Consider the following 27,095-nt stretch of genomic DNA (forward strand, 5'->3'; position numbering starts at 1 on the left):
TGGGTCAAGTTCCATATACAGCTTTGTATAAAGTAACCTATATCATTCTCTTCAGTGGTGTACAGTGGAAAGTGCAGGGATATTTTAAGCAAAAATGGTCTTGACAGCTCCTTATAAACCCTTCTTTTCCTCTACCACAACAACAAATTGCTGCCCAGAGCTAATGCCATCCAAAGTAAGCACATGTTCAAATTTGCTTTAAAATATTCATGTATCAAATTAAATTTTGAATTTCACAAGGCTTTGCCTCACTCCTGTCAGTTGTAATTACTGATTTATTTTTGGTACCAACAACTTATATTTATACAGCCTTCTCAATCACAAATTCTTCAAAGTAATCTGATAAAGAGATCTCTCGCCCACCACTACAATGTAGATCCCATTGGGACTGAACTTTATTCTGGGCCAATAATGTTATAATTTTACAAAGATATGAGAAACTCGGGTAAAATCCGATGGAGAAAATTTAGAAAGTACAGTTACCACAGCATGGTTTTTTTGCCAGACAATTGAGGTTAACAGCCCTAACTCCTGCCAAAAAGCCATAGAACACTTGAAGGCAGGAAGTAATCTTAGTTATATTCTAGCAATTTCTTATTCTAAATGATGTAATAAAATTTAACATGGGATATTCAGTATGCATCTAACATTTACAAGTATAAACTGCTGACTTTACAGAGTATTAATGCTTGCATGCACACGTGTTCAGTGACTTTACGTCTGCTTCCATTTTAAAAGTAAATCCCCAAAGTTCATTTACTCTATTCAGAGTCATCAAGGATAAAACAGCACAAGGTAATTTGAATAATACAAATACTAGAATTCGCTTGCAATGGCTTATGTAGATTACTGAGAAGCCACTAAAACAGTGACTTTTATTCCCAACTACAGCTTTATGAGAAATACAAAGAGATAAAGCTGAGGAACTTTGTAGATGGATTATGTTTACACTCAAATTGGTAACCTGCATCAATTAATAAGAAATGTAGGTAAAAACTGTTGAGGAAAGTGGCGTCACACCCTTTTTCCGTTATAATTTAAGGGAAAGGGGAAGCTTATGCTTTTGATAATCAAGGAGGATTTAAGCATGATGTTTTTATGCTATCCTATTTGATCTTCCATATTTTTCACCCTCAGACTTCTAAGTCAGGCAGAAATTCCACTTTAGATACACTCTTACTTTCAGAGAAAAATATGACAATAGTGAAGGAATCAGAAACTGCATCAGTCCATATCTATGTAGTTAGCAACATCTTAATAAATTTGATCGAACAAAAAAAAAAAAAATCCAAAAACTGACACACACAGACCCCACAACAACAAACCACTGATCAGAACTCAGCAAAGCTGGCACATCCACACAATATTTTTGGTGATAAATGGCACAAATATGATAATGCACATGCAATTTTAGGAGCTACAGAAGCAAACAAACTTAGGACATAAATTATATTTTAAAGAGCATCAAAGCTACTACTTAAGGTAAAGCTAAAGCGGCTGTGCAGTGCTGAAAAACTAGGAGATAAGTTTTCTTCCCACAAAACGTCTCACAATGAGTATCTTTGAAGCAAAAGCTGTCAAATCTAGCACTAAGTGTAAACCAAATAAATACAAAAGACTTAGGCCTGGTCACACTGCCTGACTCTTTTACAGGTAATTATAAGACCTAAACCAATATAAAAGGAAGTATTTATTCATAAGCAACTTATTCTGTCAGTACATGCTGCTGAATAATGTCAACCATTCTTCTAAAAGAGCCAATAAACTCAGCTAATTGATCTGTGCCTAAAGTTAATTTTCTGGTGTATAAGTGATTTTCCCAACCAGAGGTAATGCACAGCCAGGCAATACACACACTTCACCCCTCTGACTGCCCACTGGCTTTCCTGATAAAGACATAAAGTAGGTAATACAAAAAAAACCCTCCAGCCTCCTACCCTTCAATATGTATAAAGTCTACTCATGTCTGACACCATTTCATCCTACATTTCCTTTACTTTCTATCTGACTCCTTTCTTCTTCCCTTGCTACCTCAGGGTCAGAGGTAAAAAACACGTTTTTTTTTCAGGGAACTGACAGAACCCACCACTCTTCCCCACAGTGGCATTACCAAACCACATCACCACCTGAAGATGCAGAGCTGACATTACACGGCAAACACAGAATCATGGAATATTCTGCATTGGAAGGGACCCACAAACATCACTGAGTTCAACTCCTGGCCCTGAACAACACAAGCCCAAGAGTCACACCTTGTGCTTGAGAGCATTGCCCAAACACTTCCTGTACTCTGCCAGGGTTGGTTCTGTGACCACTGCCCAGAGGAGCCTGTTCAGTGCCCAACCACCCTTTAGAAGAAGATACTTTTCTCTTAATATGCAATCTAGATATCCCCTGACACAACTTCAGGCCATCCCCTCGGGTCCTGTCACTGTCACCACAGAGCAGAGATCAGTGCCTGCCCCTGCTCTTCCTCTCACAGGGAAGTTGTAACTGCAGTGAGGTCTGCCCTCAGTCTCCTCCAGGCTGAACAGACCAAATGCCTTCAGCCACTCCCTGTACGGCTAATAAAATGTAGGCACCTACTCCAGGCACCCCTGACAGTGACCTTGACAGTGACTGATGTTTATTGCAACACAGTCTTGTTCTGATTTGCTGTTTTAAAGCAGAAGTTCTCTTCTGCTTATTGAAATTCAAACCATTGATAGATATGTGCTATAAAGGTCACATTGAAGCAGGATTTAGTATTAAGACATGAAAAAGCTAAGCTGTGTCAAAAGTGAACAGCAATTCCAATGTCTGTGTTTTCACTGCAGGATCCTGCTTTTCTGGAAAGGAAAGACTGTGCTTTGGTGATCTTTGCCCAACACACTTTTCCTTTCTCAGCAGTCACCAGCTCCCACTTGCATCCCACCTCATGTCTTTTTCACCAAAACAGCTGTCACTCCTGCCATCACATGGACTGCAGCTGAGGGATTTGCGGGAGAAACCCTCATTTTCTACCTAGAGACAGCACCACAGCTGTGCATGCTGCTACAAAAAAGTGACAAGGAAAGCACAGCCTGACTCCTGCAGCCCAAATCATTGATGAATACTAACAAATCCTGACTGAGTAGATGCAGAGTTTCAACATCAAACCTATTCTCCAGAGCACTACTTCTTTCTCAGGGAGTGCTGGAACTTGACTGAGAAGACTTGTTGTCACCAAGGGAAAGGGAAGGCATAAAAAATAACTTCATCACAATATTCAGTAAAATGGCTCAGATGTTTTAAATGCAGAACACTAGACACTTGAAAATAAGCAAAAGTAATCAGCCTGAAATAGTCAAACAGTCTAGAAACTGTTGCCTTGACTAGCACTGTTTTGCAATCAATGTAAAAATTGGAAATCCATACAATCAACCAAGGTGAAAGTGTACTTATCAATATAAGAAAAGGAATTAGAATCTGACAAATGTGGTAATATTGTCCAAGCAACGGCACAAGGAGCAGTGTTAAAGTTAATATACAACACTTAAGTCACATTAAAGAGGGGTGAAACACAAACGAGAGGGTGGGTTGTCACATTCCATCCAAAACATTAACAGCTCTCCTGAAAAGAACCAACATTTAACTGTTGTTATAATTATGTAATTCGCTCATTAAGTGGGCTGAGAGCTTTAAACCAGATGAGACCATTTGATCATTTAATACAACCTGCACGCAGGTCATTAGGTTTCAACAACTTATCCACCAAATGAACCAAATAATTCATGCTTGGCTAAAATATAACAGTCAGAAAAGAGTTGTTAATAAATTCACAGTTAATAAAGGTAAAAAAAAATTAAAACAACTTTTCATAATTTCTTCAGTGGTTAATTATCTTTTTTCTGCGTAATAAAATAAAAATCTTTTACATATCCAGTGTTTAAAATTAATTCCTTTCCTTCCTTTTACATTCAACTTTTTAAAGGGAAAAATCCAATTATTGTTTAGAATCACTCTCTGTGTTGTATGAACTATTTAGAGCCTCTCCTATGCTGAAATGAAAGCAACCAGGCACCTCTTCTGAAGTTTCTTCAGTTCATTATTTTGCCACTTACCTTCTCTAACATCCCTTAAAAACCTGACAGGCAGCGTGTGCTCTGTGCCAGCCCCACTGACGGCCAGGACAAGATGTACTGGCAGAGCAGAAGATGGGTGATTTCCCCTCATCCCTGTTATTCACAGCAGCAGCCATCTCCCAGCCTCTTCTGACAATTTCCTCTCTGTACACACGGGGATTACGCTTTCAACCTACAGGACTGCACTGACAGCTTGTGTTTAATTGCTGATTCACTGTGATCCCTGTCTGAAGCCAATTAGAAACTTAAGCCCACAGTTTTGATGTTTGCATGTCAGAACACAACGATTTACTCACTTACAGAAATGCTCTAGGGCTAGATGGTTTTGACAGCATTTCTATTACAGGAAGGTAAATTCTATGCTTGAGGACAGGGCCATCAAGACTGTCCTCTGAATTCTTCTGGGCAGGCACCTGAACCTCAGCCAGCCTTGTCTCTAAGGAGATTCCTCGCTTTGGGCAAGAGAGTCTGTCTGTCTCTCACTTGGACTGGGAAAATATTTGGGTTTTTGCTAGGAGATAACATTCCCAACTGGCCAGACAAGGTTGATGCATGAGACCATGATTCAGCTGAGACAAAGTTGGAAAGTGAAGCTGGGTGAGCTTCCAGGAAGCTTCTACTTCTGCACAAAGTAGAGCTCCTTCTCAGTTAAATAAATAAAGTTCTAGAAATCCTTAACTCTGTCCTTACGAGAAACAAACAAAATAAAAATCGTAATAACTTTTAGTGAGATAAAGGAATTACATTCTGACCATTGCTATATCCAAATTCTTATGCATTCTCTTTTAGGGGATTTCCCCAGTCTGAATTTCTTAATTTATGCCATTTTTTAAAACATGTATCCTATAGTCTCTATTCTAAAGAAAAGAATTCCTTTTCATACTAATTAATGCATCCTAATGTGATTCAAACACCTTAAAAAATCTATGCCTTCAGAAGCATTTCCACTTAAATAAGAAAAATACCAACATTCCATATAGAATGTTTTTAAGACAATGAATGATTATAAAGTACACATAGTTAACTATTTCTGCTTTTAGAAAATGAAGAGTAATTTCTACCTGGACTCAAAATGTATCACTCTGTGAACAGCAGTAACAGATGTTGTGGTATCAGCTCATGCTACAATATTTTAGCAATGCACTTTGATCTCAAACTAGAGTCACAGTAGTGTATAAGTAATGCTAATTTTTTTACATCATTATTGAACTTTCTTCTATATGCATGCTCTTAATTACCCAGTGTTTGGAGGCAGAGTGAGAAGACAAAAGTAATGGGCATCCAAATAAAACAATCTGCCTCTTCTACCTGACCATTTAAGGCTACCTTTAAATCCAACCACCTTCTGTGACATCTTATTACTTATCTGTGTTCTACATTCATGACTGATTTTTTTAATTAGTACCTCTAGTATATTAGTATTAACTGGTCTGTCTTTACTTTGAAGTGAAATAGCAACCACAAGTTACAAACAGGAGTATCTTTATGACTCACCACTTGGCTTTTTAATTTTTTTTTGGTGACAAGTGAGCATTAAACTAATTTTTCTAACTTTTATATTCATTTACCTATAGGAGAAGAATAAAGACTAGCTGTACTTCTTTTTAATATTATATAGTATTACAGAAATTATAGAAACACATAAGAATAATTACCCAGAAAAGACCCATGGGAAATCATTAAAGTTTTAATATGTCATTAGGATAAAATAAATCTTATTGACCAGAGAAAGGATACTGTAAATTGTACATATGTCAATAAAAAGGCACAGGACCCTTCCAAAATCAGACTAGTTAGAAATGCTAGTTAGTAGGAGACACAGAAACAGGAAGAGGTGATCCGGGTTATGATTTCTGGGAAATTTATTTTGACACCAAGGAACTCATTTGACTTTTGTGCACTGAGTAATAAAACAATAAATCTTTAGCTGTATTAACGTGTTGGAATAGACTAGATGATGAAAGTGTTTCGGCACTGGGTTATGAGATAGGTTAATAGGACATTTTTGAAGCTGTTCTGCTCTACTACTGAACTGACAACTATAATAACCCTGAGTCATCACATCGCCAAGACATGAAGTTGCAATGATGAAAGTGATAGCAGATTACTAACAAGACTTTCCTTGCACCGTTTAGGAGAAATGTCACCTCTTGGTTCCTGCTCAGGTAACTTCTGACTACACATTTCTTTTACATCAATTCAAAGCAGCAAGTGTTAAAAGAGCCATGATAATTTCAGCCTAATCATATGATTATTATCCAAATTTAAATATATTGAAGGTATTAAGGGGATTGAAAGAATCCTTGAGAAACTAAGGATAATTTTTAAATGGTATTGTAAAACTTCCCTCTCACAATTCAAACTATATGCTCACTACCATGTTAAAAAATATGCCACTTAAGGTATCACTGCCTGTAAATTACAAAAAGTATAAAGTGAAGAAATATCTCTAATAAGCTACTTCCAAATGTACCACGCATACACAGTGTATCAATAAACAGCCAGCACCAAGCATTGTTAAAAGCCTGTACCCTAAAGAAAAGGTTTAGACAAAACAGTCATGGCCTATCCAACTCACTGATAGAAATTTTGAAATGCAACTGCTTTCAACAGTTTTCAGATCTTAAACAATGTAATGGAAAAAAACGGTCTCGGATTTATTATCTCCCAGAAAACAGTATTAATAAATATAAAAACCTTCACCAATACCAAAACCCAAAAAACCCAAAAACAAACAAAAAACAAACAAACAAAAATCCCTCCATCAGACACAATCAGATTATATCTATAAGCCAGAACATCTGAATTCTCAGTACATTAACCCAAGTGTAATTTCTCTCTTCCCTAAATAAAGAGGAAAATTTCAGCAGATTTCAGACAACAACTCCATGAGGGATGCTGGGGGTTTTTTGTTATGTATGTTTTCATTATATTCTGGCACTGGAAATAGACAAAACAACAGTGATTTTGGAAATACTCAGGATACACAGAAATCCTCAAGATGGTAAAGACCATGCCTATTTTGAAAGGCTGAAGTGTTTCCAGGTAAGCCAGATACTGTGATATCCCTTGATACCCTGTTTCTGTAGCAGTCACATATTTTCAATTACTGATGATCCAAAACACTGTAACCAGCAGAGAATGCATATGGTGTAGAGCTGGCAGTCTGATATTTCTACATACACAGGGCAATCTTCCACTGGAAGTACAACCATCATCTTCCGAGGCTGATATATCACTTCACACTGCATGATCACTAACATAACAGGCAAGATTTGACAAAGAAATGTACACAGTTCTGCAACAAAAAATAAAAATATTCTAATCATAAAAAAACTATCACTTTTATATAGCTCCAGGCTTGTAACTGTTGCTCAACCCTCTGACCTTTATGTATTTTGTCCCTAGTAAATTCATAATGTCATGCCTTAAACCAACTTCTCCCCCACCATTCCCCTCCCCAGTCATTTTCCCCATTTAGGATCTCCAGATTGGCTGTGTTGTGCAGATGCAGTCACATATATATGTCAGAAGGAGCAGCCATGAACCCAAATCTTTCCAGATGTCCTTCTAACACTGGTGGACAGGTAGCCCCTTAATAACTGGACTACTGCTACCAGCAATCTGAGCACAATTACATTTGGAGAGTCTGGGGAAGCATTACTTCCTGCTCCTATTCATCTTTATTAGCCAGCATCTCTTATTCTAAGTTTATTTTCCAACCAATCCTTCATTCTGGATGCTTTTAACTGTTCTGATTTGAGAATGAAATAGAACTGTTGCACAACCACAAAAGTGTAAAGTGCTACAACAACAAAACATCAGCTAAAGAGGCAGTCCCAGCCAGTAACATGGCTATCTGTACCTTACAAAAAGCTGCTGCACAGGGGTGGAGAAGGAAGTTTTCACCCCCTCTCTCACAGCAACAATCCATGAACCCTACAAAGCATGAGATTCCTACTCCAATATCCTCCACAGAAGCCCATGGTGTACAGCTGGGCAGCTTAGTCCAGGCCACACTTGCCAAGCTGGGAGCAATATTGCTTCCATTATCTCTCTGAAGTCCATCTGGTACAGAGCAGCTCATGCCACATAATGCTGCTATAATTTCTACAGCCTAACTCTGACAAAAGCAAAAGTGAAATTGTAAGTGAGACTCACTTTTGACATCAGCCAAGATGCCAAATCTTAGACAATAAAATTAACTGAGAAGTCTCATTTTCTGTGTAAGCCGCTTCCAGTTCAATTTATTTTACAGCTCTCATGAAAAATTAAAGTTTTAATTTTAATTAACAATTAAAAATCAAGCCATTTCTGTTCCTAATGGAACACAAAATGACCACCTTTTCCAGTTAAGAATGTATCCTTTGAATGTAAATGATGAAAGCCTCATTTAGAAGCATTTCTTATCAAAAGCATGAATCATACTTTACCAGACCTGCTATATGATTTGTTTCCTTGAATTTTTAGCATTATTGAGCTGAGCCAAAATTTCTGAAAGCATTTAATTAAGCCAAGTTCTTAAGTCTCTTTCAAAAGGAAACAGAAATTTAAATCAAATTAGTTTTAGTTTTAGTGAGCACCTCCAAGTCATTCTTCCAGCCGGACCTCAAGTGTTTCTGCTTTTTCATTTTTTAATTTTGTTGTTATGTTAGATTATCTCTTTCATAGTCTTTAGAGTAATTTCTAGTACTTATCTAAAGTACGAGTTGCAATTGCTTGAAAGTAAAAAGAACGGCCTTTGGAAATGTATAAATTAATGTAGTTGTTGTAAGAATATTTCAAACAAAGCCAATTATATAGTATAAAGAAAGTATATTAAATAAAAAGACAAACATATTCAAACCAAACCTGACATATTTGGGGGGGAAAAAAAAAGGACCAGATAATTTCACCACGTATAAAACTCCAATGTTTCATTCTTAATGATTTCTGCAATACTTATAATTATTTTAGATAACAGTTCCTAAAAGCATCTCTCTTTTTGTGCCTGCTCTCTCTTGTAAATGAACCTGCAAACTGATTCCTCAAAACAGGTTGTTCAGATGTTCTACCTGAAACCCTCAGCTGTTCCCTTACTCAGACAGTCTATCAAAAGCAGGGAAATTCACTGTCAAACGAACAAATCTGTGGGTAAGATGTTTGCACATACCTGTGCATCAGCAACCTACTTTTCTCTGGACAACTGCCAACACAAGCAGCAGATCATCATTCTTATCTGTCAAACATTGTGCACCTGAGTGTTTCTTCTCAATTAACAAAGACAATTAAGAATCATGAATATTAAAGGCAGCATTAAAACCTATATTTGCTAATTGATACTACATCAACTGGTGAAGACAGGAGAATTAGCAACAGCCAATTTGCAATCTGCACAAAAGTGCTTCACATTCTTAACTCCTTATGGTCTAACTCAGAAGCTCTACCGCTCATGCATCAACTTCCGCATATTAACCAGATACTTGAGGAACCTAATCAACAAACACTAATTACAACTTTTTACAAGGTCTTCATATCTTTTATTATTATTTCACAACATCTTTGAGGAATCAAACTATTAGAGTAGGGGCATTTCTATACAAACAAAAGCAACAAGGGTAACTGCTGAGAGAAAAGTAAGATGAAGGAGACTTGTGTGCACAACTGGAAAAGAGGAACACACATAAATTGCTATCAGTTTGGTAGGAAAGAAAATCTAGTTTCCCATATTATGGAATTTTTAAGTGGTTTTTTTCTTCCTAAAATAGGGCAAAGGTGGGCTGCAAATTTTTTTGCTTGTTTTTTTTAATTGATTTGATTTTTTTTTAGTTTGTGAATTTAAGACACTATTTACTAAGATGATTCCAAAATCCAAAGGGAGAAAAGCCCAGACAATATTGCTATTTTGAAAACAACAAAAATAAGAGACCTTAACATTTTTTTCCTAATGAAATAACAATTTGAGAAAAAGAATCAATGAGTTACGCTTCCTGAAGATGTCACTGAAAAGTTGCTAACCCATTTTAATAGTTATTTCTTCAAACACTAAAAGGATTCCTTGACAGAGTGAAGCTCCTAATATAATGCAGATGAATACAACTGGAGAATGGAAATGCATTTGAATGTAAATTGATCCAATTCAATAGATAAATCATGATAATTTGAGATGTTAAAATAAAATGGCTGGTTATTAACAGAATTATAAATTTTTAAACATTGCAACTAAGCCTTCAGTTAAAGAAATAACCAGTCCGTCAAAAGACTAACTCTTCATAGCTCATCTTTGGAGTGTCCACATGAGCAAAAAAACCAAAAAAACCAACAAAACCAACAACAACAAAAAGAGCTTAACAACGAGATAAAATTAAAGTACGTGTGATTACTTGTTCCCAGTAAGGAACTGATGCTCAAAACATGATGAGAGCACAATGGCATAACACCACTGTGAAGAGAAGGATGCTTCTAGTGAGCTTCTCATGGCACTTTTGAACAAGTCTGCGTATTCTGAAACACACAATTCCAACAAGGAGACTTGACAGAGGACCAATCATACCAGCTTGGCTAATATTAGAATGAAGAGAAGCCCTTGAAAGGAATAACTAAAGGAATTATGTACAGCTATTCAGTTTAACAGAAGAGTTTCCCACTAAATATTGCCTATTAGCTTTTTCTAGGAACAATTAGTAGGTTACAAACTCTTGCTCTAAAATGAAAAAAAAAAAAAAAAGAAGAGTGTTTATGATCCCAGATCACTGGGCTCTTCCTGACCACAAGCACAAATATCCTGGCAAGAATCTGTGGGGCCCTAATCTTCTTTGCATGCCCTGACTCTGGCACTGTCAAGTTCAGCAGAGCAGAGTGTGGCACTCCTGCTGCTGTAGGTCACAGCACTGCTGGATCTCATTGTGCACCATGCACGATCTGCTGCAATCCTATCAGAGGACAATATGACCCATTCTGTGACCACTGTGTTGCAGTTACTTCTCCAGAACTATCAGGAGCCTTCTTAACCCCACATTTTGGATGCTTCTTTCAGAAGTTAACCAGCCCAGGGGTGTCTGAATCGCATCCTCAAGGAACCAGGGATGTCAGCCCAGCAATGTTCAGAATTTCATTGCCACTCAGAAGCAGCAATCTGCTAACCCTCCCACAGAAGAGAGGAGCAGGGTCCTCCTGCAGGAGAACTGATAGATTCTAGCATTCCTCTTTCCCTTTCAGTCTTACACATAAAAACCCCACCACACAAAAGAACACACTCCCCACCCTTTAAAACAAAACAAACAAACAAAAACCAACCCCACCAAAAAAAGACTTCCCCACAAAAATAAAAAAAAAAAAAAAAAAGAAGAAGAACCTCTTTCCCACCCCAGTATGATCTGCTCTTTTTAACAGCTCTTTGCTTTGGTGTGAATTGCCACTCCACTCCCTAAACTGAGCAGGATCTAAGGATGCCTGACTTTAGGAATTTGAACCAACCTAGAAATTCCCAGACATAGTTCCTCTGCCTCAATCTGTCTGGGATTTATTCTGAGCTACTTCCTTATTCCAACACTGCTGTTAATTAGGACAAGCACTTATGTGAACCCCAGAGTACTAAAAGTATTATTGCAATGGAGATAAACAAAAGAATTAGCTCATTGTGCGTGGGCAGGTTATTGGAAGCTGCAGCTATCATGCTGCAAACAGCTACCACACAAGGACAGAGAAGTGGGAGCTAACTCTGGGTCAAAAAAAGTGGATCTCATAGGACCAGGAACTATAGGTCCAGTTCCAAAGAAAGATCAAATTAGGAGTGTTGACACTCAGGTCTTCACCTCAGATACAGGAAAAACTCAGTTAAAATAATTACTTGAGGACTATCATCAGTGAAACAACATGTGCTATGCTGCTTAGCTAAAAACATCCAGAAACCAAGACTTATCAGGTGACATGGTACAGAAGTCACCTGTCTTGCAATCCGGGTGGAAAATGACTTTTGGAAAAATCACATAGGAACAGCACTCTAAGGTCTGAGTGGAATCCAATTTCTTGGTGACCCTTACAGCTTAATACAGGTCAGTCAAAACCTACCAGACAACTTCTCCTTGGGGTTATCAAGGCAACCTTTTAAATAGCAATGACGGACACTCCTTACTTGAAGGAAATACCAACATAAAACCCATGACATTACATTGACACTTGCCTCAGCCACACTGTTTACTCTTCCTGAAGGAAATAGTTTTCCTTCTCTTTTGTATTGCACCAAGGAATGTCTCTCAGAGTCCACATAAAGAAAAGTCATGGCACCTTTAGAATTTAAAAAACTGATTATAAAAAACCCCAGTGGTTATTACATTATTTGTCCACTTGGAATTTTGAAAGATTACATGCACATTATCACCCACATTTATGTATCAAGTGTTACTTCTCACTCCTTGTTTATGCAATTACCTTTTTACACATAGAATAAATTCTGATGAAAAGCAAAATCTAAGAGGAACAAAATGATCTGCATATCCATATAACTAAAAAATGAGCATTTGAAACGATCACCACCAATCTGACGCAACAACCTTGTGTGTGTAATGAAGCTTGAGATGTTGATAAAGGTCATATGGTGAGACTGTAATGAAGATTCATCTACTTTAGTCAGGTTTTCTCTGGCTTTACGTTTAATGGCATCTCATTATTCCCACTGGCAGAGGTACTCATGTTTGTACACAAACTAATTAATGAGGAACTCTACCAAGACTTTCAGAGCAGAAACAATCATGCATGCTGACAGTTACTAATAGCAGGTGGGAATTCTCAGTCATGAAGGATGAGGACTACTCATAGCATTTAACTGTAGGCTAGTCACTTCATGGGGAGAAATTATAATTAAACCATTTTACTGATCACAAGAAAGGTAAGACATGAGGCATATTGATTTTTTTTTTTACAGGTTATGAAAAGTTTCTATCTTTCCAGGGAGATAATTTTCCCCCCAAAAAAAAGCACAGTAGCAGACCTACGTATCTATATTTCTTGTTCACTTGCTCATTCCTTGTCTTTTTTACCCTCTTCTTCTCCACTGCCAGAAAATACATTCTGTAAATGTTCAAAATGATTTCTAGGACCCACTAGTGTCAAAAACAACCCCCAAAAACCCTCATTCACTTTAGTAAGCAGTTATTTTAAAAGAAAACATTAAAAAAATCCCACAGCATTTTACAGAAATATACAATGACCTTTGAAAAGTTTTAAGGTTAGGGTTACAGGAATGAGTTAAAATTCTAAGTAATATTGAGGCTGATGGCCCAAAGTTAGCCTATCAGGGAACAGACAAAAATCCTTCAGTAGTAATGTTTACTTTTTTTTCCTTGTAATACAGTCATATTCTAATTACAAATTATTCTAATGCATTCTTCCTACACCAAAGAAAGCATTACAACTAATAATAAATTACACTTTGCATTATCTACGTAATAAGTTCTAAAATAATTAGATGTCCGAGATACTATCTACTGACACTATTTTAATAGCAGGTGATTATTCATTTATGAATTCTATTCAGTAAAAATTAGTTTTTAATTTTCAAATTTAAGTATTGCTTTCAAGCATTTCAAGTGAGCTGCTTTGATGCTACTTTGTTCCCAAACAGGGAATTTAGAACAATCACATATAAAAGGAAGAAGCCTTCTTAAACAGTAAATCTGCATTTACTGAAAGTACAACACCTCTCTAAACTCTTTTTCTTTTATCTTTTAAATAAGATCCTGGCAGAAATTACTGAAGGAACTCACAATTTGATTGTAGCCTCCATAAGTGATGATTGCCCCTGTAATTAGACATAAAGACAGATTGCTTCCCTCTCATAAAGCTCTTGTTCCACACAACATAAAAAATTAGACCACTACACAGGTCTAGCCAAGCACATAGAAAGAACGGTGTAATGAAGACTAATAAACAGGAAAGGAAACAAGCTCGTGCACTTTAGCAAACACTGGTAATAATGGGACACAAATAATTATTCCTGCTCTTAGAAAGAAGACTGAAATACTTATACATTAAGTGACTTATAAAATTCTGTGAATTAGAGACATCTTTTATTTTTATTTCTTGAGGAAGTTTAAGTTGATTTGGTTTTATTTAATACAAACTCAGAAACCAGCACCTGAGTTTTTTTCGTGCCATAGCCTGACACCAACATAACCACAAAACAGAATTCCAAACATAGCAACTGTATTGCTCTCCAAGAAAGAAAAATATTATCCCTTTAGCATCTGGTACAGCATAAAGCCATTATACTGCAATTAGGTAGAAAAAGGAGCAGCTGCTAACAAATTAAAAGATGAAGACTTTAGTAACAGATATCTTTCAAAGCATGTTTCTAACAAAAGTGTTTGCATTTTGCTCTGCTCAGGATACTGATCTGGATTAAGCACCCAAGGTTCAACATAAAACAGATTAATGATGTCTGACCCTGCACATAAAGATTTACTACACACTTCCACATGCTCAGTCCTCTGTTATATAAACTCTGATGAAATTTGGATTTGCTACCTGTGCAAAGTGGTCATAGTAGGCAACCATGGGATTTGAAAAATAATTCATAACTATTTCTCCACTTTTCAACAACTCTTAAAACTCTGCTTCAAAATTTGTCATTAATGTAAATGTCATTGACTTCTTTAAAAGCAAACAAACCAATTAACAATCATTACACTATCATAAGATTTAGTCAGGAATATTTAAATTTAATCTTCTTTGATTTTTCTATCATAATTTTCTTCATTCACTCCTAGAATAGATCTGATTCCTAAAGAGACAGTTCTTTTTCTAAGAATCTGAATTTCTAAAAGAAAAAAAAAGCAAAACAAAAAGCAAGTGTCATTTAAAGAGTCCTGTGCAATGTTAAAGTCTCAATATAAGCACTGTAGGTAGAACTACAGAACAGCTGAGTCTGGCAGGAACCTCCCAAAGTCCAAGTTCCACCACCACAAGAGGGTCAGCAAGGGCAGATTTTCCAATGCTGTGTTCAGTTGGGTTTTGATCATCTCCAACTATGGAGATCCCACTGTGTCTCTGTACAATCCATTCCAGTGACCAACAACTGAGGACAAGTTTTCATTATACCAGACCTGAATTTTTCCCTTTGCAACCTGCATCCTTTGCCTTTTGTCCTATTGCTGTGCACCTCTGAGAAACCTCTCTTTTCTCTCCAAACCTCTGGCCAGGTGGTTGTAGATGACAACCCCTCTTATCCTTATTCTGAGGGGTGAATAAACCCATCTCCCCCATGCCACGCCCTCCAGCAGCCAAGCCTCAGGCAGCCCTGCTCTGGATTTACTCCGGTACATGTGTCTAAGTGGAAATCCAAAACCAGAGACTTTGGATTTGCATCCCTGGGGGTCTTCAGGAGAGCTGATTTGAGAGGAGGCATCACTTTCTGATGGTGTGCTGTGTATCCACATTCATAACACAATTTTGCCACACTACTAAAACTAAATTTTATCCATTTTTTCTTCTTAACTCTGTCAATAAATTATTTTTAATAATGATGGAAAGGTATCACTTATAGCCAAAAAATATTTTACTATTTTTAAAGTATTCCTAACTGCTTCTATAAAATACATCTGATGATTTGACAGCTCTCACTTCAGATCACCAGAACATACACTGAATTGTAAAAGGGAGATGAAGCTTTCTACTTATGAAGGATTAGTATTGACAAGTATTTCAATAATTCAAATGATCTCAAGAGGACGTTTACCCCAAATGACATTTCTCTCCCTTTTTCCTTTTGCTATGAGGCAAAAATAATGAGAATCAATTCTGTAATCCATTTGAAAGAAAAAACAAGCTGGAAATCTAGACAACTTAAGTTGTTTGACCCTGAAGAACTTGCTCAGAATTTCTCAGGATTATATTTCAAGTCACACTGCTCCAGTACAAAATGTTAGAAAATTTTGCCATCTGAACTTCATAAATAGTTAAGAATTAAAATGCAAAAGGACTGTATTGTCACTCTACTGCAAACATACCCCACAGCAATCTCAATGACATCTTTGAGAACGCTGTTCCTTGGATCTCCTTTCATCACAGACCTCTCCTGACACTCATAGATCTAAGTGCAATGCAGCACACCAACAAGGCTTGAATAAAGTATGCAGCAAAGCTCTCTAAGATTGTGGAAATTTCATCAACATGATAAAATATGACTCCACTAAGTTAGGGAACTCACTGCTCAGAAAAATCAACCCTGTAGGCAAAGGAAAAGACACAAGAAATAACGTAACTAGATATGGCTTCAAAGTCTTCTATGCTCTGAGAGCTGAGCAAGCTGACTCAAAAGATTCTCTGAACTACAACCAAGATTTAGTTTCTCCTTTCAGAAGGTGAAGGATAAAGTAAATTATTTTCTCCCCATACTAATAAAAAAATTAATTTTGTTCCTGGAGAATATGAGAAGATCATCAAGCTTTGTGGCCAACAGTAGAAAAGTTGGGAGTATTCAAATGACTCCAAGGAATTTCTGGGAAGTTCTTAGTCTGCCTCAGCCACTCTCACCCCTCCAGTTCAATTGGGCCAGGCAGCAAAGACTTCTCCCAAACCACAGATTGGAGGGATGCAGGCAGCTGTAACATGCCAGCAATGGAGGAGCATCCACAGACATCACTGCCCACTCAGTGCAGACCCTTGCTGAGGAAAGGGACAGGGGGAGGACAGGGAAGAGAGGAAAAAGCTTGACCATCCATTGACATGATGATCCACTTTACAGCTGTTCAGAGCAGCTGCCAGAGCCTGCCTGAGTCCTGGGCTGAAGAAAATGCTAGTCTGATTAGGGGCACCAGTCAGACTACTTTAACTAGGAATTAATAAGATTAATATTTTTGCTTAAAGCTTTGAATCTAGAAGAGCCAGTGTATATGCAATATGTTGTGCACAGGCAAATGGTAAAAGCAAAGTATCTGAATTATCTGAATAATTCAAAAAGACAGGAATTCTAGCCATGGATGCAAGTCACCAGTGATCAGGGGCAAAGGGTTGTATCCTATCTCCAGTAATTATTGATACTTCTCTCTACAGGCAACACTTCATCAATCAAACACTTCATCAAGCAAACACAGATCCTCTTCCTGAAATATGTGAGTGCCTTCAATCTTATTCAGAACACAATTCTACCAAGGAGCATTTTACTTCATTTGTGAATATCTTTGGACATCCCCAGACTGGGGGGAAAAATAATCCTAGCAGACACAGGCTTTTATCTCTTCACTGATGTACAGATCTTTCCCTGTTAGTTTCAGTCCAGAAGTGTGTATAAAAAAGATAAACAAAACTAGCTGATATTGTAAATGTAGAGATTAACCCTGAAACCTGCCTCTAAACATAGTATCCTGTGACCTAATGCTACCTTGTCAGAACAAAATCCTGAATGAACAGAGAGGCTTGATATTTGTGTAGTTTGCGTACTCAAAATCAACAGGTTTTGCCAGACCTGGCCAAAAAAAAAAACAAACCCCAAAAAAAACAACAAACAAAAAAATCCCCCCCACACAAAACAAACAAACAAACAAAAAAAAAACAACAAAAAACCCAAACAAACAAACAAAAAACCACAAAAAACTCATTTACACGAGATTTTCCACCAGCCATGCTCTTAGAACTGAAAAAAAAAAAATAAACATCTCAAACCCATGACATTTATATACCACAGTTATGTAAAGTCTACAAACGGAACATTTTAAAGGGGAAGAAAGTCTTTACTTAAGGGCACCCACGACAAGGGTAATGATCAAACTGGACAAAAAAAAAGGCTTTATAAAAATTATCTCATTAAGCAAATAAATGAATCTTAATATTAAATAAATGTCTGGGCTACTCAGCAGCGGATTCACAACCAAGTCGTCTTGTTACCAACCTAGCAAATGATATACTCATTTTTCCTATTATAGTCAAGCTTTCATAGTCTATTCTATCCTTATCAGTTTACCTGACGGAGGATTTCAAGAAGCTACTCTTTTTCAAATTGTATGATTCATAATGTTTTCTCTCCCTACTAGCACTTAGGGAGCTTGATGTCTCCTGATCTACACAGCACAAAACAAGCAGAAAGACTAGCCTCTGCCTGAAGCACTTGTATTTTAAACACTGCACAAAACAGAACTTGAACCTTTATTCACTACAGTGGTGTAAAACTAGCATGAAGGTAAATTGACTGAATATAGTTCTCTCTCTCAAAAAAGAGAAGCTATCGGTTCAGTTTTGAGGTTTCTTGTCCCTTCTGTGCTTTCTATAACATGGAGAAAGTTGGAAAAAATCAAACTACAATTATTTATTTTGATAATTTTATTGCACATATGCCTCAAGAATTTTGCTGCCTCCCCCTTATCCCATAACTTCCTCTGAAAAAGGCAGACAATAGTCCACTGATTCTGTTAGGCTGGTTAAGTTTTAACTGTAAGAAATAAAAGATTGCAGAAAGTGCCTATATTTCCCTCAACTAAGACTAAAGTCATTATCCATTATCAGCATCACTCTATATTCCCCTCAATACATCCATGAAAGTACACTTCTTTTTAAAAATGGAAGTGAATTTCTTAAACATGTTTCTGTGTGTATAAAAAAAATTCAACAGGAAGAAAACGAGTACTGAGGTATATCCTTGACTTTCTCTTACTTTTCAATTATAAAATGATAGTTTGACCTTTCCATCACAATCTTGAAGAAGCTAGTTCAGTAGTGATACAATAGCCTTTCACCCAAGCTCTTCACTGACTGTGCTTGTCTTTATGACATGACTATCTGAACTGATGCTTTCTAACAATGCCATATAATCTTTTCTTTAAAATTTTCTTCTTGGAATGGATGTACTACTCTCTACATGAGGTTTAGACTTCAAAACACACAATATTTTCTCCTGAAACTCTGCTTGCATCTCTCATAACTATATTTAGCTATTAAACTGGAGTAAAACACATCTTGGAACGCTTACAGCAAATTCCCTTTCATTTGGTAGGAACAGTTATTCCTGTGATGAGTATTCAAAGGGATACTCTCCATCTGCCACAAAATAAGTGGTTGTTGAACACATCAAGTACCTTAAAAATTCAGGGCTGAGTTGTGAGCAAAGCTGAACAGTGCATTTGAGAATTATACATTTATGATAATTTAAAGACTAATTGCTTAAGATTGGCTTAATAAAACTAAAGTAATGTAGAAATCCCTTTTATCCTTTTAAATTACTTCTCAAGGCTATCTAGGTGTAAGACTCACTGTGTTCAATGTTTCACATATGATATACATGGGTGCTTAACAGTATATTTTTACAGAAGAATGTTGGATATTTTACTTGGAATCTAATATTTCCCTTAATCTCAATGCTTTGTGTGATCACAAGACAATTTCAGGTAGGAAAGACTGGTCCTATAGTCTAACAAGTCCAAACTAAGAATCTTTTACATAGACAACAGTGGCCAATGTACTGTACAAGAGTCAGCTCAGACAAGACTTAGAGCATGTGCTTGACTTTCTGCTTGGTGAATTTTTAAATGGCAAGGAAAATAGCCCAAAAGTTGCTGCTACTCTAAAAAAAAAAGTAAATAAAATCCACAAGTCTGGCTGACAAATGGCATAAGAATAGAGCAGCCTGATAAATAGAAAGTAAAAAAGAAATACCATTATAAAAGATTTTATCCTACAACATACATTCAAATACTTTTAGATATTTCATGCAGTTCTGGGTTTCTGTAGATTCTCCCAACTGACCCTTCCATGCACACAGCACATGATCAACTTTAGAATTTCTGATTACAAATTCCTAATTTAGAGGCTCTCTACGAAGTATGTTTCATTCTCCACAGAGTTAAAGAGTTGTATGTGACCACAATGGCTGATTTTCTGTAACTACTTACACAAGCATGTTTCAATCAGACAGTAACACCTTGAACTCATTCACACAATATTCTAATGCATATATGGAGGCTTTTCTTACCTTCCAAATTCAATTATTCAAGTTAGGAGGCTAATCTCCTAATGCATCTGCAGTTCAGGAAACAAGGTATCAATGTTGATTTCTCGCTTAGACTTGCTGGCTGAAAGAGGTTATTACCTAGATATTTGAGCCTAGTAAGTCCATCCAGGTAATATCAGCAGACTACATAGCACAGCAATAGTTAGGCAAAGTAAATATTCCCCCAAGCATATTTCTACATTTCCTTTATTTTTACTTATTGAAACCTTAGAATACTATTTGCATTCAAAAATCAATAAGCAATTACTTTTTGTTTGAAAAACATAAAGTCTTTATGCATTCATTGTTAAAAAGGAACCAAGAGCCCAACCAAAGTCCACCCAACTACATGGAAAAATTCTCTTCTTTTTTAATACCCAGTTTCCTTTTGGATGTTTATAACTGGTTGCATACCCAGAGTTCTAAAAGGAGAAGGAACAACTATGTCAACCCAGTTAATGGCAGCTATGGAAACATTCACATGGGAAAAATACTTCCCATGCAGCCAAAAAAATAAAAGTAAAAACAAATCCATAACTTCTTAAGCCATCCATTTCACTGTTGTTGAATAAATAGTGCGTAGATTTCTGCTGCCTTTGCTGAGACACCAGGCAGCTGCATTACCTTTGATCTATTTCTGTTCAAGTTACATAGAGAAGTGTCTGAAACCATGATAATGTGCACTGTTGATCCAGGAACAGTAGTAGATTATATAGCAAGATATATCTCACTGGCTAAAAATAGAGGTTGTGCAGACAGGATGTTCTGAAGAGTAGCACAGAGCATGGGATGCTCTCACTGTTAAAAGCTGAATGATTTTTATGGTATTTATGAGCCCCTGATTCAATTTGCTATATCATTTGATATATCACTCCTCACAAAATAAGATCTATATGAAAGAACAATAAACATGTTATTTCATGCTGCAAAACACACAGATTTCGTTTGAAATACAAGTTGTCTCATGGACAGAAAATAATTTGTTCTTTTATGAGCTATTTTTCAAAGCTCTTAAGAGGTTACAGTCAAATCTTAGTATAAAGGTAAAGGAAACACACTCACCTACCCAGATGAGATTGTGTTTGCCTACTCAGATTTCTCTAATGTATCACGATCAATGAACAAGAAGATCAACTTCATTGTCCTAACTGCATATTTTATGAACTGTGACAAGTTTGTTATAACTCATTTGCTCTAAACTTTTCTTCTGAGATTGTGAAAGTACCAAGAGATAAACTCAGCAATGTCAACAAGCTTGGTGGCATAGTTCAAGCTGTGAAGGTTCAATAAATATGTCCATAAACATTGCAAATCAACAAAGCTTTTGATGAAATGTCAAGCAAGACAGAGCTTAGCTATATTCAGCTCAGCTTGAACTCATAAACCATTAACTGGTCTCTGTAGTTTCCACAGAAATTTGTGTTATGAATAAAGCACAAATGTTGAAATAGAAACAAAATCAAAACTTTTTTTTCTTTAAGAGACAAGATTAATTAAAACTATTTAATAGCAGGAAATGGTATTTTAATAACCCCAATAAAAACAGATTTATAGAAACAGACAATATGAAAATGCTACACATTCTTATAATGGAGCAACCATCATTTTATGCCTTCAAGTTATGAAAGGATGCAAAACATAGAAATAGAAAACCAAATTAATTTTGAAATACCCTGAAGATATTTCAACTTTGAACCATTGCAAAAATCTGTTTTTTTCCTGCATGAGACATAAAAAATAATGCTTGCTTCAGAGAAAATACATATTTTCCCCTTCATTTTTAGGAGGAAGAATGGAATAAAAAATGTTACAATGCATCAAGGTATCTATTTATAACAGAAAATAAGATTTATTTTTTTTTACTCAAGTGGAGCATTGTATTACATATATACAGCCAAATACTCTCTCAAGATCTATATCCAAAAGTCCAGAAAGATATGAAGTTACTTTAGCTACTTTTCAGTAGCAATCCTCTGTAGACATGTCCATGCAATTATCCTAGACTGAATGCAAGGTTGTATTATGCCTGATGGCCCAGTTTCCAAGCTATTTCTATATCATCAGTTGAGTAATTCATCTGACCACGTCCAAATTTGTTTGCAGTAAACTTTGCGTCTTTCTACTATCTTTGTAATGAGAAGCTCATTTAGCAAAACAATTAAACCCTCTTTGATCAGCTAACATCTATTTCCCATAACTGTGCCAACCCTCTAGTATTGTCATCGAGCACATTGCACTTTTCCCTCCCATCGGCGGGGAGGGGGAGGGGGGGGCGGAAATAATAATACATCTGTTTAGCCTAATCGGAGACTTGCTACATACAAAAGTTTGTTTGTTTGCCTTTCTCTATTAACACCCTGTTGATACTCTCCACCCAGGTTTGGATCAGATTTAAAAACAAAAGTTATGCAAGGCACGGCTATGTGGCAGTGTGGCAGAAGGGAGCGGATGCTCCGGCGGGGTCGGGGTCAGTGGCCTCCCACCAGCCCCATTCGCCCCTAAGTTCGGAGCCCTGGCAGGGGAACTTCCCCGAGCAGCAGGCAGCCCCCAGAGCCCCCAGAGCCCCAGAACCCCGGCAGGCAGCCGACTGACCTAAATGTCTCTTTAGGGTCGCGTTCCTGCTGCTCTTCACTCTTTTGAATACGCCTTGTATTCATTTACAGCCGCTACTCACCCGAGGCATCCCCAGGCATTGCCGGCACTGCGGTGTCTTGCTACCTTCGTGGGGAAGCGGTCAGTGGATTTCCCCGTGGGTACTTCTCTCTAACACATTCTCCAAAGTAGGAGAAACCTGGAGGGAGACTCATTGCCAGGTGCAGGTAAGGCACGCCTGCAATCACCCTCCAGTTTCGCAGGCACAAAAAGAGCACCTCCTCCTCAGAAGCCGACGGGAGAATTACAGCCAATTTTGCTTTCTTAAACAGCAGCGAGGTACTCTCCCAAGGTACACTGCCAGCGTGTGCTGCACTCCCTCCCTCCCCGCTGAAATGGTTTCTCCCTCCACAGGCTCAATCTACCTGATTATGTTCTCTCCTAATCAGTAATCTTAGTTTCCCCAGCAGTAGCGGCCCTCCTCGTTCACCCAGGATTTCTGGAGGGCAAGCTGCAGAAGCAGGGCAGCAGCACGCCGGGGACACAGGGCAAGGTAGCAACATTTTGGAAGCACTTGTGTTTCTGTCTGCTTTTCGTTTGAACACTGGAGTACAGCCTTCGCCTGTCTGAGAGACAGATTATGCTTCCTGCTTTTACAATCCTATTCAAATGAGCTTAAAGTCTCTAAGAAAAGAAAAGAAAAAAAAGGTTACCTATTTCATCAAGCAGGAACTGCTTTTCAATGCGGTCTCATTTTTTTTTTTTTTGTGTATCCTTTCCTTAAAACAAGCTTGTATCTCTTTCAAATGTAACAGTATAAAAGCATCTGCATTATATTCTTCCCTAGCTCTAGTCAGCAAATAAAGTAGAAAAGGTACGACTTCCTTCTCCTGTTTCTTCTTCTGTAAACCAAAAGACAGGAAGGATAAGTACCACACATATTACCACAACCAACTTCACATAATGTGCCTTTCAACAAGCATGCTTAATGTAAGCCTGAAAGGGTTGTTTGGGTTATGTTTGTTTGTTGATTTTTTTTTTTTTTAATTTTAGTAAGTAGGGAGGATGGCACGGACAAAAGAATTTTCCTCTTTTTGTCTTTTTGTCCTGATTATTCCACTTAACCTGATTATTGTGTTATTAACTGTTATTCTCCTGTAAATCTCTTCTAATCCCAGTTTAGAGACTATATCGGAATTAATTAAAAATTTCCTTTAATAGTTAACCAGATAGTCTAAAAACATTTGTGGAGAGAAAGCAATGGGAAAAGCATGGATCAAAGGAAAATTTACACCAGAATTTTAAGCGGGCTGTAGAGCACAGTTAAGCTGTGGTCTGTCAGACACAGCCACATAAAACCATGACAGCAAAGAGGCAGATGTGCAGATAGGAAATGCATAGGACCACTCCACTCCAGGACAGTGTGGTACATATTTAAAGACCTGTGAATATCCATTAAGCCTGGTGATTTAATAGCTAAGAAGGAGTGTCTTTTGTGGATAGTATAAATAGAGCTATGATATACCCTGGAATATGTATTTAAAAAAATGAATTAGTATTCCTTTGACATCACACCAAATTTAAAATGAATTATCACAAGCTATACCACAGTCTCCTAACAAAAGCTAAAGCTTTGTATTTGTCATCCAAAGAAACGGCATCTCTTCATCACTGTAACAATCCAGTCAACTGAAACTTAAGGTCATTTCATGTCCTATTCAGGGTTGTACGCTGAATCAAGACTTACCATCTCTATGACAACAGACTAGAAGGCTACTTGAAAGTAATTTTCAGTTAAACTTGTTAGATTAAACCTACAGAACTACTGTGCCAGTTATGGGAGGACAACAGCAAAAACTTTTTTAATTGAATGCACAAGATAATAGAACATCTAGATGTGTTCTCCTTGTCACTTACAGCATGAGGAAAGCCTCGATGCCTACAGCAGAGCTGAGCACACCTCACTCCAGAAAACGGAGTTGCCACGCTTCTGCAAGGCTCAGATATGTTATTTCAACCCTCCTTTATGAGCAAAACAGGTTACATGTTTTCTTTCTCTTTCTCCACTTATTCAAACAAAATTCAGCAGAAACTGTGCATGACTGAACATGTATATGATAGCAAGCACTAGCATAACACAGTAAAGTTAATAAGGAATTAGAAATAGGGTTGCTATAATCATCTCCACAACATAGATATTTACTCATTGTAATCTGATAACAGGGAAACCTCTCCTGCAATCATGTCTTGGAGAGAAAGATGGTCTAGATATACAGGACCACGGTGTCTATTCTGAAGGCCTTAAAAACTCTGACAAATGTGACATAAGCATGAAAAGCAATCAAGAAATAAAAGACAGTAAAAAAGCAGCAAACACACTCAGTTACATAAATTAATAAGTATCAACAAAATAATGGTTAGAGAGCATAGAGGAGTTTAGCATGAGTCAGAGAACATTGCTTGATTTCTTAATTGTATTCCATCACTCTGCACTAGGGCAGGCGTGCACTGTAAAGGGCAGTTGCCTCCATCTCTCCTCTGTACGTCTGCCCCACAGCCATGTAAGGACAGGCCTCATGTTGCAAAGACCTTGTCAAAATACTAATTCAATAGAAACAGTCATTTTTCATCTTTTATGTTTGTTTGGCATTTATCAAAACCATTTCTGTTCCTTTTTTTCCCCTAAGCTCCACAGGAGGGGTATTATTAGGTGATGTGAGCAAAAATACCTCTAAATGTCCAAGCACCACATCTTAGGTACCCTTAGACCTCAAAAAATTATTTCTATTCAAAACTTAAGTGCTTTCTGTGAAAGGAATTAATGTATTTTTAAAGACTGCTTACAGATTGTAACTCTGCCTGGACTAATGGCAAGAAAGTCCACACCTTTCTTTTCAATCACATCCAAAAGGAGTATAAAACTACTCTGTCACACACAACCCTTCATGTCACACATGAAATGTTGCTCATCTGGTGAGACAAGTCTAAAGTCATATCCCACAGCTCAGCTTCTGGTTCTTCCCCCATTATGGGACTCCTAGAATCACAGAATGTTCTGAGTTGCAAGGGACCCACAAGATTCATTGAGTCCAACTCCTGGCCTTGCATGGGAAAGCCCCAAGAATCACACCATGTGCCGGAGAGCATTGTCCAAATGCTCTTTGAACTCTGTCAGGCTGGTGCTGTGACCACTGCCCTGGGGAGCCTGTTCAGTGACCAACCACCTTATGGGGGAAGAATCTTTTCCTGATACCCATCCTAAACCTCCCCTGACATAATCTCAGGCCCAGGCCATTCCCTTGGGTCCTGTCACTGTCACCACAGAGCAGAGATCAGTGCCTGTCCCTGCTCTTCCCTTCAGGAGGAAGTTGTAACTGCAGTGAGGTCTCCCCTCAGTCTCCTCTTCTCCAGGCTGGACAGACCAAAGGACCTCAGCCCCTCCTCACAGTTTCCCCTTAAGGACCTTCTTCATCCTCATTGCCTTCCTTTGGATGTTCTTTAACAGCTTAAATGTCTTTTCTTTTTGTATTGTGGCACCTAAAACTACCCCAGATCAGAGGGGACAATCCCCTCCCTTGCCCGGCTGGCCACGCTGGGCCTGGTGCCCCCAGGACACGCTTGGCCCTCCTGGCTGCCCGGGCACTGCTGGCTCAGACTCAACTTTCCAGCCACCAGAACCCCCAGGTCCCTTTCCCTTTCCAGCCTCTCATTCCCCAGTCTGTCTGTACATCCCAGGCTGCCCCATCCCAGGTGCAGAATCCAGCACTTCCCTTGTTGAATCCCACATGGTTGGTGACTGCCCTGGCCTCTCCTTTGCCGAGGTCTCTCTGCAGGGCCTCCCTGCCTTCCAGGGAGTCAGCAGCTCCTCCCAGTTTTGCATCACCTGCAAACTTGCTCAGTATCCCTTCCAGTCCTGTGTTTGAGTCCTTTATAAGATGTTGAAGAGCACAGGGCCAAGGATGGAGTCCTGCAGAACCCCACTAGTGACAGATCATTATGGAGAGTTATATCTTAGGGACACAAACTCATTCTCCAATACCCACCCACCTCAGGGGCTGGAAAAACCGCTCAGAGCTCTCAAGGACCACCCCTCCTGCCCTACCTAAATGCCTTCACCAGCTTCTCACCCTGCCCACCACAGTCCCGTCTTCCCACGTTGCTGAAGCTTCTATCCACCACTACCAAAAGGGGATGACGTGGCAAAGGAGAGTGTTATGTGGAGCACCTGTGCTATATATCCACTGAGGAACCAGAATCTGGGAATTCAGCCAATGAAAAGTAAATGCCATGTGGGTGGTTTGATATCAGAGCACAGACCTTGTTTATCTTTGTCTGCCTAAATTATTTGGAACACAAGAGAGATACTTTCATGTTTTTGAAAGACCAAAAAAACCCAGAGTTTATACACAGAATATAAGCAGTCCTTACAAACTGCTTGTTGAGAA

The 27,095-nt window shown here is 38.0% G+C and overlaps 1 protein-coding gene across 2 annotated transcripts in view; it reads right to left on the bottom strand.

Annotated features, from left to right (window-relative positions):
* The window catches only part of DMD (dystrophin), a 990,047-nt gene that overhangs the window by 914,775 nt on the left and 48,177 nt on the right, over nucleotides 1–27,095 (bottom strand). Inside the window, exon 1 of one of the 2 annotated variants that reach the window (XM_066176984.1) lies at nucleotides 22,733–22,877. The exons of the other annotated variant lie outside the window; for it this stretch is intronic. Coding sequence (XP_066033081.1) covers nucleotides 22,733–22,751 — 19 coding nt within the window. The 5' untranslated portion in view covers nucleotides 22,752–22,877. Of the gene's footprint in view, nucleotides 1–22,732; nucleotides 22,878–27,095 lie in introns of those variants that run through there. 2 annotated transcript variants of the gene reach the window in all.

This window comes from Chamaea fasciata, unplaced genomic scaffold (genome assembly GCF_029207755.1).
Source record: "Chamaea fasciata isolate MVZ Bird 193981 ecotype frontalis unplaced genomic scaffold, bChaFas1.0.hap1 SCAF_2, whole genome shotgun sequence".
In the NCBI taxonomy this organism is placed as follows: domain Eukaryota; kingdom Metazoa; phylum Chordata; class Aves; order Passeriformes; family Sylviidae; genus Chamaea; species Chamaea fasciata.